This window comes from Rhipicephalus sanguineus, chromosome 4 (genome assembly GCF_013339695.2).
Source record: "Rhipicephalus sanguineus isolate Rsan-2018 chromosome 4, BIME_Rsan_1.4, whole genome shotgun sequence".
Lineage (NCBI taxonomy): Eukaryota > Metazoa > Arthropoda > Arachnida > Ixodida > Ixodidae > Rhipicephalus > Rhipicephalus sanguineus.
The window spans coordinates 172836279-172849913 of record NC_051179.1 but is presented as its reverse complement, the minus strand read 5'-3'; the positions used below and the strand labels follow the sequence as shown (position 1 = coordinate 172849913).

At 47.4% G+C, this 13635-nt stretch overlaps 1 protein-coding gene across 1 annotated transcript in view; it reads left to right on the top strand.

Annotated features, from left to right (window-relative positions):
- Positions 1–3321, top strand: part of LOC119391857 (fatty acid synthase-like) — an 88351-nt gene extending 85030 nt beyond the window's left edge. Inside the window, exon 12 of the mRNA XM_049415424.1 lies at positions 2105–3321. Within this exon, the coding sequence (XP_049271381.1) occupies positions 2105–3321 (1217 nt within the window). The remainder of the gene's footprint in view (positions 1–2104) is intronic.
- The last annotated feature ends 10314 nt before the right edge of the window (positions 3322–13635 follow it).

Genomic DNA, 13635 nt, shown 5'->3' with positions numbered 1-13635 from the left:
AAACAATCATTTATTAGCCGGGTGACTAAGCTGATGTCTTAGCCAAGATGTAGAGTAGAGCAGGGTAGAGTAGATCCTTTAAACCGTGGCACACACCTACGCTAGAGGATCCCGAGCTTGTCGGTCTCTTCGTCTTTTTGCGGACGCCAAGCATACTGTCCACTACAAAGGGATCGATGATTTGACTGCGTGAGCAAATTTTATCGACCACCGACGTGACGCGTAGCAATTCGGAGCACATTTCGACGAACCAATGAAACTAAAGGCGTACCAACGGACGAAGCTCGCCTTGACACCATTAGTTCTGTCATTTTTAGGCGTCGCCATGGCTCGTGCGAATAGTTTCGCTAAACTCGGCACATCCTGGATAGCGGCCCAGTTGTAGCCCTACGTTGCCAGTTGCATGCTTGCCCAGGACTCGCCCCTCGCACCCGGATTCAATTTTCTCGAAGCGACTTTCTTCAAGACACCCTTCCGATGAACGCAGTTTGGTTTGGAACCTAGCCATTCAGAGCTTCGCAATAAAAACACTCGTCTATTGGTTGCAGGCCGGGTATCCGATCCAGCGCTCCGCCACAACACAACGCCATGCATCCGGTTATTTTTCTGCCTCTCGTCTTGCTGAAGCGCAGTGTGGTAGTGTATGCATGAGCACAGGCGTAGGTTACCCTATTACTCGGGAGCACATACCTTGCAGTGTCTCTCCTCGATTAGCGACGCCTTGAAGAAGTGTGCATAGAGTACCAGTGTTTACTATGTGCTTGTTGATGCCATCTTTGCGCGGGATTCACGACATGCTGTGTCCAGGTGTATGCTAACAACTTCAGCAGCCACAACGTTTAAATCATGATCATGGATGATAAATGGCGCGATGGAGATGTCCCACTAGGCACCAATATGGGTGCATCCACGACGAACGGTGCTATAGCTGCCAGACATCAACAGGCAATGTACAAGCTCTCATAGATCAATGCACAATAAACAATCAACTACTTCTATGAAGACACGTTTCCACTTTCGTGTCATACCGATTCCTATGACGGAGGGATCAGCCATGTTATTTTTCCGAAGCACTTTCAAGCAATGGCATCGCTATGTGGTAGAACGCCTACTAGACATGCAGAGGGCCTCGGTTCGATTCCCACTCAAACCGAAGATTTTTATTATTTGTCTTATTTGCATATTTCTCAATTTTTGGGTCACGGTCAACGCTGATTTTTCGCTCGCAAGCAACGACGCCTACACCGGAATTTCAGCGAAGCGAGCTCTTTAACGCTGTCGCGTTAAAATGTATTGACGCCTAACTGCAAAGTAACGGTGATGAACATTTAACCCGATCATTGTATTAGCCAGTGAACTCCAAGTTAAAACATGAAATTTGAAACAAAGTTTTCAAGCGGTGCCACTTTGAGATAAGAGCTATGAAACAAGTACACTCTCCTCCGAATTGGTTTTCCAGCAAAAAATTGTTATGTACTAAACCTCCAAACATAGGCCAATCCGTTTTGCTGCTTGTTCGAGCAGGCTATATTTCGAAAGCACCATCGTTATCGAAGTTCGTCTGAAGCTCGCATTACTGATGTAGTCACCAGCAATCGCTTTCAAATTAGATATGAGCACGAACGAGCGAAAATAATGTATAACGCTAAAGAGTATCCTGTGTATTTCAATCTGGCGGAAGAAAATTTTAAGGAGTAACACGGTCGGCTCAATTTGCTAGTGCGCTGCATCTCTGGTGCGTCCCGCACTTTGCATAATCTCCAGGCAACCATCAGTCCTTGATACTTGCCTTACAGTGCACTGAATGACCCTCGACTAAGTACGACAAGCTCGTTATTTTTCACACTACTCTTTTGAATCACATGAAACACTAATTTAAGGTGTCTGGGTATACCGTAATATCGCGTGCGATCCCATATTGCCACCATTTCGTATGTGGCTTAGAGCCAATCATCAACCAGAAGGAGTAATGTTGGTGCTATTGACAGTAAACTCATCGTAATTTACCTTTTTCCTTTGGGAATTATACTGCTGACATAAATGTATGCCAAGTTATAAAGCTGGAATTGCAACAACCGTGACAATCGGACACTTCTTTCTGCAGGTATTGACGTTGTCTACGATGACTACTTCAACATGATTCAAGCTGGAGGCATAGCCGTGAAAGGCCTGAAGACAAGCACTCTAACAACGCGCACCATAGATCATACACCGATTGTAAACGAGTACCATTTTGTGCCCTACGTGGACAGCGATTCGGCTAAGCAGGGGAGACAAGCTCTCATTCAAGATTACGTGGATCTCTGCACTGATATGGCTCGACGTTTACTGAAGAAGCTCAGCAATGTGCTCGGACGTCCAGTACAATGTGACCATCTACCCAGAGAGACTTTCCAAAGCATCCTCGATAATAACGTCGGAAACCATGGCCTTCTTAAGGTCCTTACCGTCGTAGAAGAGCAAGCAGAAAAATCCGCTTCGTCACTGGAAGATCTACTGGAATCAGTTGTGAGCACGTACAAAAAAGAACTTGAAACCGACATCATTACGACGGCACTCTTTGAAGAGGAACCTTTGAGGCACCTTCTTGACGTGGTCGTGGAGAACACTAGCCTGAAGTCTCTACAAGTCCTTGAAATTGCAGCGCCAGGAACTCACTACATTTTGGCACCCCGAATTTTTTCATTATCAGTCATGAGCAATATGCTCCTCAAGTTAGACTACACTATTACTCAACATCCTACGGATAACCTGCTGCTAGAGAACTTCACTGAATTCTCAAAAATTGTAAAGTGGGATCCAATGTCCGATACCAACGAGAAACTGCATGAAGCTGACTTGACCGTGGCCTGCTTCGGTCCCTGGAGTACACACAGCCCATATATTCTAGCTGACAAGCTCTCAAAGCTGTGCAAGGAACAAGGGTTCGCGCTTATATCACACCGTACTGCTGTGACTCCAGCTGAGAGAGTGATATCAGCAATCGCAAAGCATGAATTTGCAGTCCACACCATCGAGGGCATGGAAAGGTTGTTGCAGTCTCATGGTTTCCAGCTGGTGGGCCGTAAGTCAAACACTGTTTCTGCACTGCTCCTGCTTAGAAAGACGGCCGTGACCGTTGAAGCAGCTAAGCCGCTACTTGTCAGGGTGAACAATGCAAAATATGACTGGGTCGAGGTGCTTAAGGCGAAGGCTTTAGAAGTGGAACAAAAGCCCCCCGGCCATAACCTGTGGCTGCTCGCCGAAGACTGCGGCATCAGTGGTGTGGTTGGCTTAACAAACTGCCTTCGGTTGGAGACTGGCGGAAGCCACATTAGGTAGGTTTTGAAAGCACGCTTCTTGGCGCCTTACATTTCTTGTTTATTATGTGTGACTCCTAGTTAACAACGCGCAGAGAACACTCACTAAGCCTAAGATGGCTCGAAGGCGAAATGCAAGCGGTGAGGCTATTTCACCGCGCATTTTGTGATTACATCAAACATTCACTAATTATTAATCACTACTTAGCTGCCGCTAATGTAGCTTTCATTGATGAACTCAGTACTCACCTAATTTGCGTTCTCCATTATCATACTCTTTATATTAACTGAGTAACTTCGTTTTTCTTGCCCTGCAAGTGGCTGTCACCGGTTCCCGAAAGTGTTTCATGACGTCTGCTGCGCCTGTGGGGTGCGTACTTTATGCTTTAAGGTCTTTTTTTGTCGCCTCGGCGTCACGCCTTCGCAGAGACATAGTGAGAGTCACGCAAACGCTGCGTCTTTTTCTTTTTTTTTATTAGTGACGCGAACGCCGGAAAGACGAAGTGACCGCACAGCTCGTTCGCCTGGAGCGACGACGCCCGCAGTAGTTTTTGCGATTCGTGTGCATATTTAGGGCGCAGTTACGCTAGCTACAAAAACGCGCGCGGCATGCGGGGTTCAATATAAGCGACAGAAATCCAAAGTTTCACAGAGTGCCACGTGCAACCGGTCAAAACCCAATTGTGCTGCAATTAGGATCACGCGTGTCACGAGGAGAATGTTGGTTTTTGTTGCAAACGCAGCGCTACCGAACTCATAAAAACGCTGATTGAGTGGATTTCTCCGCTCAAGATCACGGACGCGACACAACGCTGACAAGCGCCACTTCTTTATTACGTCAGAGAGAGATAAAACAAATAAAGAACGGCAGCGGCGAACTTCTGGGCACGTAGTACCACCTGGTGACAATCCATTACACCCTTAACACTCCCCCTTAATGGACTGTCATTTTGTCGACATTTTTGACGCCCAAGTTCTCGCAGTGCTTCAAAGTCATTTTTCCACTCAAGGGCTTGGTGAAGAGGTCGGCGGAGTTGCTTGACGACTCAACATACCGAAGTTGCAGCTTTTCCTCTTCAACTTTCTCTCGAAGGAAATGATATTTCAGATCAATGTGCTTGCTTCTGTCAGATGTGATCTGATTTTTCGCTAGCGCAACGGCACCCTGGTTGTCCACTAGCAAGACCTGTGGCTCGTGCATAAATTCCAGCGCGTGCAGCTCTTTCATAAACTTTTGGAGCCACAGCGCTTCTTTAGCAGCGTGGCACATGGCTATATACTCTGCTTCGACAGTCGACAATGCGGTACTTTGCTGCTTCTTGCTGCTCCAAGAGATCGCCGCACCAGCCAGTGTGAATACGTACCCGCTGAATGACTTTCTGTCATTTTTGTCACTGGCCCAGTCTGCGTCGCAATATGCCTGCACGCACTTCCCGGTTCTTTTGTAAGTGAGTGCGTAACTCTTCGTCTGCTTTACATAGCGGAAAATGTGCTTCACGCCACTCCAATGTTCTTCCGTGGGGTGCTCATTGAACTGGCTCATGTAGGTGGTGGCAAAGACCAAGTCGGGCCTTGTACCTCCGACGAGGTAAAGCAATGCACCGATTGCCTTCCTGTAATTCCTTGGGAGGTCCTCTCTTGTTGGATTATCATTGTTGCCTCTCTGGTACTTGTGTCCAGGATCTGAAGGAGATGACGCTGTTTTTGCGTCTGCCATGCCAAACGTTTCCAGTATATCCTCAGCATAGCCCGTCTGGTCAAGCGTCAGCCTTCCGTCTCTTTCCTTTTTCAGTCGTATGGAAGGGATGTGTCTGGCTTCACCTAAGTCATTTGCATCAAACTTTTCACCCAAGCGGCTCTTGAAATTGGCAATCTCCTTTTCATCTTCTGCGATGATCAGCAAGTCATCCACGTAGATGCCTACAATGAGCTTCTTCTTACTGATATAAACGCAGGGGTCTGCTTTTGATCTTGTCATCCCCTCCGACTTCAGCACTTTGTCCAAAGTGAAGTTCCACTCTCTTCCAGACTGCCGTAGCCCATAGAGGCTCCTCTTCAGAAGGCAAACTTCATTCTTCTCATAGTCACCGAAGGGTGACGGTTGTTCCATGTATATAGTCTCTTTAAGCGTACCGTTTAAGTACGCTGCCGTGATGTCAACCTGGTGAATCTTCCAATTTCTCTCAACCGCTATGGATAACAGTGTTCTGATAGATTTTAACTTCACCACAGGAGAGAAGGTTTCTTTGTAGTCGGTACCTTCCACTTGAGAGTACCCGCATGCAACCAGCCGAGCCTTGTAACGCTGTAGGTGACCATTTTCTTCGTACTTCTTGCGGAACACCCACTTGCATTTAATGACTTTTCTGTCTTTTGGTCGTGGCACCAATTCGCACGTGTTAGACGTTTCGAGGCTATCCAGTTCACTCTGTATAGCTGCCTTCCATTCCTCCTTGTCTGGTGCAGATAAAGCTTCATGTAGCGTCTCTGGGTCAGCCTGGTTGGTTTGCTTAGCTATACAGCAGCCTAGGCAGTCACCTTGAGGTCGTCTCTTATTTGCCAGTCTTTCTGACCGCCTTAATGCCTGTGCGCCTTGATCTGGAGCACTGGACAGGTGTTGTACAGCTCTTTCATCCTGTGTCGCTGTCTCGTCTTCATCAGCAGATGAGCCAACCTCTTCAGGATTGTTGTTTTCAGTGTCATCATGATTTGAATCGCAAACATCATGTGGCCCGCTCAAGCTGTCTTCCACTTGAAACAAGATTGTGCCACTAATGTTGTTATCTGCTTCAATGTTTCCACTTGCAGATTTTGCATGTTTGCATGGAAAGGAGTCTTCTTCAAAAACGACATTCCGACTCGCAAAAAAACGATCTTCTTTACGGTTCCACAACTTGTACCCCTTTACTCCATCTGGGTAGCCGACCAGTATGCATTCCTCCGCTTTCGGGTCTAGCTTGTCTCCCTTGCGCAGTCTGTTTCGCACGCTCCATGCTTTGCACCCGAACACTCTTAAGTGGTCCAGTTTCACTTCTCCCCCTGTCCACAGAGCTTCTGGCGACACTCCTCCTACTGCCTTTGACGGGCACTTGTTTCTAATGTAGCTTGCATTGACAATGGCATCAGCCTAAAGTTCCTTGGTGACACCAGATTCGATGAGGAGGCACCTCGTCATGTCAAGCAGTGTTTGGTTCATTCTTTCAGCAACTCCATTTTGCTCAGGTGTACCAGCAATGGTCAGCTGGTGTTTTATGCCGTGGTTAGCCAGGTACATGTTGAACTCCTTGCTTGTGTACTCGCCTCCATTGTCACTACGCAACGTCTTCACCTTCGTGTTGTGGATGTTTTCCACCTTGCGTCTGTACTTGTCAAAGTTCTGAAGCACTTCATTTTTAGCCTTCATGGGATACACCACAGTGTATCTTGAGTAGTCATCTATGAAGGTTACAAAGTAACAGGAGCCCCCTCTGGATGTTGGTGTGATTTTTCCAACCGCATCTGAATGGACAATCTCCAGTGGAACCTTGGCCCGTGTTGCCTCACCCTTCGGGAAACTGTTTCGTCTTAACTTTCCCAGACAACATGTGTCACACTTGTCCTTCACAGGATTTTCACTGGCTCCACAGAGGCGACGAACAGCATCATAGTGAAGGTGTCCTAGTCGTCTGTGCCATAAGGCAGTGTTTTTGGTCTGTGCCAGCATCGTCGACTTTGTTGCTTCTTTGACAGAATACAGTCGTCCTTCTCGAGTTGCGTTAAGGATCAGCTCACCAGTGTCCTTTGTGACTTCGGCTTTGCCCTCAGCGAACGTCACATGGAACCCCCGCTCTTCAATTCTTCCAACTGACAGTAGGTTTCCATTCAAATCGGGCACATAAAGGACATCTTCAAGTGTGACGTATGTTCCACCGCACTCCTCAGACAACTGAATTTCAACTTTTCCTCTCCCCATCACACTCATCGATTCTCTGTTTGCAGTCTCCACTGCTGACTCACATGGCTTGAAGTCTTTGACCTTTGTCCTGTGCGACGTCATGTGGTCTGTTGCATCGCTATCCAGATGCCACACGTAAGGATGTGCTGTTGCCAAATTTTTGGCACACAAAGCTACCTGAGTAGCAATTCTTGCCTGTGGCGGGTTTCTCTTCAGTCGATCATCTCCTTCGTCTGAAAATTGTTCACAATCTTTCGCTATATGACCAATTTTGCCGCAGGCAAAACATCGTACTTTCTTCTTCTGTGTACTTGAAGTACACTGACGATTTTTCTTCTCATCCTTTTTGACGTTGGGTGGATGCACTTTCTCGTTGTGTTGCTTACTCTCAATCTTCGACCGAGCTTTTGAGATCAGGGCCATTGTCCGACTCTCTTCATCGCTCGTACACTCTTCGCTACGACGCAGCTTTCTCTTCTCCTCGATCAGCAATCTTGTCTTCACTGTTCTGGTCGTGAGCGTTTCTTCATCTTGCTCTAAATTCAGAATGAGTTGCTCGTACGTCTCAGGAAGTCCCATCAACATCACTAAAGCAACTTCTCTGTCTGTAAATGCATAGCCTGCACTTGACAACTTCCTGTGTAGATCCATCAATCTTCCGAGGTAATCTTGCATTGACTCGTCTCTCTTCATTTTCACGTTGAAAAAATCACGCATCAGCTGGAGTATATGCAAGAGTCCAAACTTGGTGTGCATGTCCTGTAGCGTATTCCAAGCGTCTCTGGCAGTCGTACACGTCCCAATGTCGTCCAAGTAGTTGTCTTCCACGACAAGGAAAAGAAAAGTCAGTGCCTTGTTTTCGATCGCCTTTCTAGCGGCCATCGTCGTCTGCATCGGCTGACTATTAATTATGGCGCGCACAGGCGCATGTGCATGCGCACGCTCCTCGTTCCTCGTGCTAGGGGCTGCGAGGAAAAGAAAACGAAAATAAAGAATAATTTTCTTCTGCTCCTGCCATCGGTCTGAACGGTTCCCTGGTTTTTACGCTCGCCGCCACACGCATTGTTATAGTGGACCTAACCTCAGTCCCTATAGCCTTCTCTCGCTCGTTCACAGCTCCCACCGAGAAACCAGGGTCGATCGCCTCCCAGCATCCTTTCTGTACGAGAGCTGCTCTTGTCCTTATCGACCATGTGTGGTAATTGTCGGACGACAACTTGGGCAGTCTGAACTCGTCTGACGCCGACATGCTCGAACGCACTCCCAGCTGCTTTTCAACTAGCGCGCACACACAAAAATTTGTCGGTCACTTCTCACCTGACAAGTTCGTCGCTAACGTCCACCGAGACCGGTAGGTCAGTTGCACTTCTTCAAAACACTTCTGTCACTAGAACGCACGAGCAGCGTTGACACAAGAAACGATTTGCCAGTCACTTCTTTCCGACAATCGCAGATGTACTACGTCTCGTGCTTCGAACGGCAAACACACCACTTCTAGCACAGATTTCAGTCACTTCTTCCCGAAAGTTTTGCCGCACACACGCCCGACGCGTCCTTGGCCCATCTTCTTGACGAGGAAAAAGACGAAACGCACCTCTCACTTTCGTCGTAGTCGCGTCTCTTCCACGCAATCAACTCACGTTTCTTCAAAATAACGGTCGATGCGTCGTCCTGGGCCCATAACCTGTTGGTTTTTGTTGCAAACGCAGGGCGACCGAACTCATAAAAACGCTGATTGAGTGGATTTCTCCGCTCAAGATCACGGACGCGACACAACGCTGAGAAGCGCCATTTTGTTATTACGTCAGAGAGAGATAAAACAAAAAAAAAGAACGGCAGCGGCGAACTTCCGGGCACGTAGTACCATCTGGTGACAATCCATTACACCCTTCACAGAGAATGACCAATCAGGAGCGACTAAGGTGACGTCACGGAGCCAGACGACCGGGCTGCCACTGCTCCGCGCCGAGTTTTCAATATAGACATTTCGCAGCGCAAGAAAAAAAATGCTTCTTCTCGGTGTTGCTCGCGCGTTCAGAGAGGGTGCGAGATCCTAACACAATGCCTGGCGGCGACGCGCGTTACAAGGTGGCATACGCTATACATATGCGGAAAGGTGCTGACGCGCGGCATGACGGACGCGTTTCTTGCCTCTAGCATGGCCGTGCCCTTATATGTCTCGTCAGCGTGTTTCCATACCCTAAGAAGTGCGGCGCAAAATTTCTGATTGCCGCTAGACGCTCAAGGGTCAAGAAAGCGGAGCAGAAGGTCACGTATATAGGTACGGCATGCCGCCGCCTCCAAATAGAAGGAAAGAGAAGATTCTACATAGGCTTTGCATAGGTATCACTACTTTCCCGGTATCAGTGGATGGCCCGTGTCATTGCGGCGCCAGTAACCTACATCATACCGTGTCGCGGTTCTCACCTTTTGCCACACTTACTACAATCAGAATAAGAGTCGACAGTGACCTGCCGCTCTCGCAACGATGCCATTCGTGACATTTCTGCCGAAGTCACGTGCATGTGAGGGCCACCGCGAGCTTTGTTGCTGCGCTTTTTAGGCTGTGTAAACGCCATTTTTTCGCCGCTTACCCCTCTTGCGAAGAAAGGCTCGCCTCAATAATGGTGTATTGGAACATTGGGCATAAGCAGTAACAGGTAGACGTTACTGCGTCGCAAGGCTGCAATACTGACGTTGCATACTGCTTAACATAAGGTTTTTAATGAAAGCAGCGAGATGGGCAGAACCCGAATCCCGGCTGTGATATATAGATTCAAAATTCTAGAATAAAGCCTTTATTTATGACATCAATTGTTGGTTTTCTTTATTTATATTTATAGCGTTGACACATTGCTTTATTAAATTATTAGTATATATGGTAATCTGCTAAGCCCATATATATTATGGCGCACGTATAAAATAAGGCATTGCCTCGCGGCCTCGACTAGAGTACCTCGACTGATATCGGTCCTAATTGCGACCACTGGATACAACAGCGCCGCCGTCGCTGGGATTACATCACGTGGCTTGTCTATACCACCGCCAGAGTTGCGTGCTTGCTTTAGTTCTCAAGGTAGTTTATTTTCCTGCTATTACAGCATTGTTTACTCCTTGGTACGGCATTGACGGATGTAAATGGGCGAGCGCAGCGTGAATGAGTCACTCCAAAACGTCGCGACGGTGAGATGTTTGAATAATAAAGCTGAACACGCAGAAACAAGCCAGCGTGCATTATCGTCGCCGCACACGCTTCCGTGAAAATGTTGTGTACGGTGTTGCAGATGGAATATTCGACGACTGCGAACTTCGCGGTTCTGCGTGCATAGCTATTCGCGACCTTTATTTGCACCATCCTTTAAGAGACGGTGTCTTGCTGCCGAAGCTGTGTCATCGAAGAACTTTTCTGTTCGGCTCTTGAATCGGTAAAACACACACGCACACACACACATACGACACGACCGCAACCTCATGGAAGCAAAGATTTTCACAGTTGCTTTCGGTACAATGGCGGCGAAAATGGTTTTGAGTTGATGTTTCTCTACGCTGTGCATTCAAACTTGGCCAGCACCGTACATTGTCTCTCCTGTTAGCCCTCGTGGCATGCTAAAGTGCTGTTCAGTGGTTTGGTTGATGCTGGACACATGCAGAGTCACTGCAGAAGAAACAAAGTGTGCTAACGCGCTGTTCAACAGCTTGGTTGATGCTGGGGCCATGCAGAGTCACTGAAAAAGAAGCAAAGGGGCGATGATGGACAAACGAGTCGACCAGGTGATGCAAAGCGGTCAAAAATCTATGGTCGTGCCGCGATGGTTCCCTGAAAAATGGAAGCTGCACTCGCCGTGAAGAGTGCTGCGAACAGGGATAGTGGGCATGGCTGCTTTTATGGAAGGTCATGCGAAATATATGCAGCACCAGTTTATTACGAGCTCAAAACCAGACGAAGCGCTGTTGCTAATCAGGAACAGCCGTCGACGTGAATCGATATTATATCTCTTACTCGCGCAACATGCGTGCAAATGCCAGCTATAGGTGCGTGCATTCGCACTTGTCTTATTAAATATAAATCTATACGAGATGTGTGAGTACTTTGGGCTATAATTTATATGGCAAACCCAATGATGGCTCACATATCACGTGAGTGCCCTCTTCACGACAGTCGTCCACAGCGTCGCGCGCACGCGCTTCTACGTGCATTAACGACGCGTCAGTGCCGACCTCTGCTCACTAAAAAACTCAGCTGACGTGGACATCCCACACACGTACAACGCTCGCAACGCAACTACAACCGGGAATGGACGGGCTGGTGTCCAACACATCGCAATAGATGTCACGTGACATTGCTTTTTACCTCACGGAGAGACACGGGAAGATGGAGCGATGGTATGTCCTCGGAAGCTATTAGCAAGACAACTGCTTGCCATTGCCTCTTGTTCGAAATTCAGAAGTTCGCATGACCATTTTGGTTGCCCCATGGAAGTTATAGGATACTGTCTAGGGAGTGCTCTACCATACCAATTTTCCAATCACTTCCTCACACGAGCAGTAAAACTAAAGATAACTGGCCCGTTCACATGTCGAAAGGAGAAGAAAATCATTATAAGGTTCTTTCCTTCCGAAAACGTCCTCAAGCTACGTGCTATGCGTTCTCCACAAGTGCCAAATCCGAGGGAGCGCGCCATGATTGCGTTATTAGCAGCACCTATTATTTTAATCGCAGCTCTCAAGTGTCCGCTCTCAAGGTGCAGAGCAAGATGGAAGAGCTCGAAAGCAAAACGCATTGAAGAATGAATGATAGTGATAGCGAAGGTGTTGAGAGAAGTGAAGTAGCGGAACGTACACCGAAAGGATGAGGATGAAAGTAGTGACTCAGGAAACCATATAAGGCGCATCCCACGCTTTGTGGGAATAGATACTACGCGAAGCAGTCAGCGGAAGCAACATACAACGCTTTGTTTGGCTTTTAAACAAATCAAGACATTCGTTCCATACGATGTCGTTTACTATTGCACATTAGTCATGCATGCATGCGTGTACATTCCGATATGTAAAATGCTAATGAAAGATATATTGGGGCGGCGATAGAGCACTAAGATCGTTTCGTGTAAATTATGGCGTACATGACACGCAGATCGTGATTTTCATGTTACGGCCTGTCATTTATGTTCATCCTACGCTTATGTCATGACGTACCGATTCAATCAAGCGACCGTGAGTGTGCCAAACCATACATGTAAGTCATGATATACATGACATGTATTTCGGGGTTTTCATGTTTGCGGCCTGTCCGTTCTGCTCGTCAAATGCTTATGTCATGCCATATATACTAATTTTGGTATATGTGAACTCAGTTTCGTAGCCAGAAATTTTTTTTTGGGGGGGGGGAGGGTTCATCTATACTTTATGTATGTCGTTCGTGCGTTTGTATGTGTGCGTGTATATATACGCAAGCAAAATAAGAAAAATTTCGGGGGGGGGGGGTTGAACCCCCCTCCCTTGGCTACGCCCCTGTGTGAACTTGAAGTGTCGCGAGTGTGCCAAGACCACTTTCACATAATTCATGATCTGCATGATATGCGCGACATGGTTTTCAAATTGCGACCTGTCATTTACGTTTGTCATATACTTGTAATGCCACCGACATCCACAGGATTGGACGTCTCGAAAAATACGTTTTGTGTATCTAACCTGGTCTTTCTATGACATCAACTCACTAACAGTGGCATGCGCCCACTTTCATCAAAAATTGAAGCAGATAAGAGCTTCTTTAGGCCCACAGCGATCACGAAGCTGCGGCAGTTCCTCGGCACGGTTAACATTTATTGCCGTTTCATCAAGAATTGTGCGGACATAGTGGCGCCTCTGGACTGTCTGGTTACCAGCAAGAACAAGACGTGCTTGTTGCATTGGGAGGCCATTGCTGAAGACGCCTTATCAAGATCAAGGACGCACTTGCCAATGCTGCCTGTCTTGCTCATCTTTCTCACGTCATCTCCAGCCCTCATGACTGACGCGTCACAGCCGTGGGAGGGAACTGAGAGGCATAACGAATAAATATAGCAAAAACCACAAAAACCGCGAAAAGACATCAGTAAAAGCAACCGGAGTATCTCTAGGTTATCTGACCGGATGAACTTAGGTAATCTATGTCTTTGTCAGTAAGAGCGATTGAAGGTTTGCTGAGGCAATTGCCTTCAGCGATAGCTGCAGCTTGAATGATGATGCGCGTGGTATCCTGTCCTGACGATGCCTAGCTAAAATCTCTGTGTTATCAAATGCTCGAGCACGCCCGCTTTGTGAACGCTGAATTGTCAGAAAACCTTCTGCCCCTCTGCGTACAGTCTGGTTTTGCTACTGCAAACGTACATTAAGGCACCTGCCCTTCTGGCCGATATAAGTCTG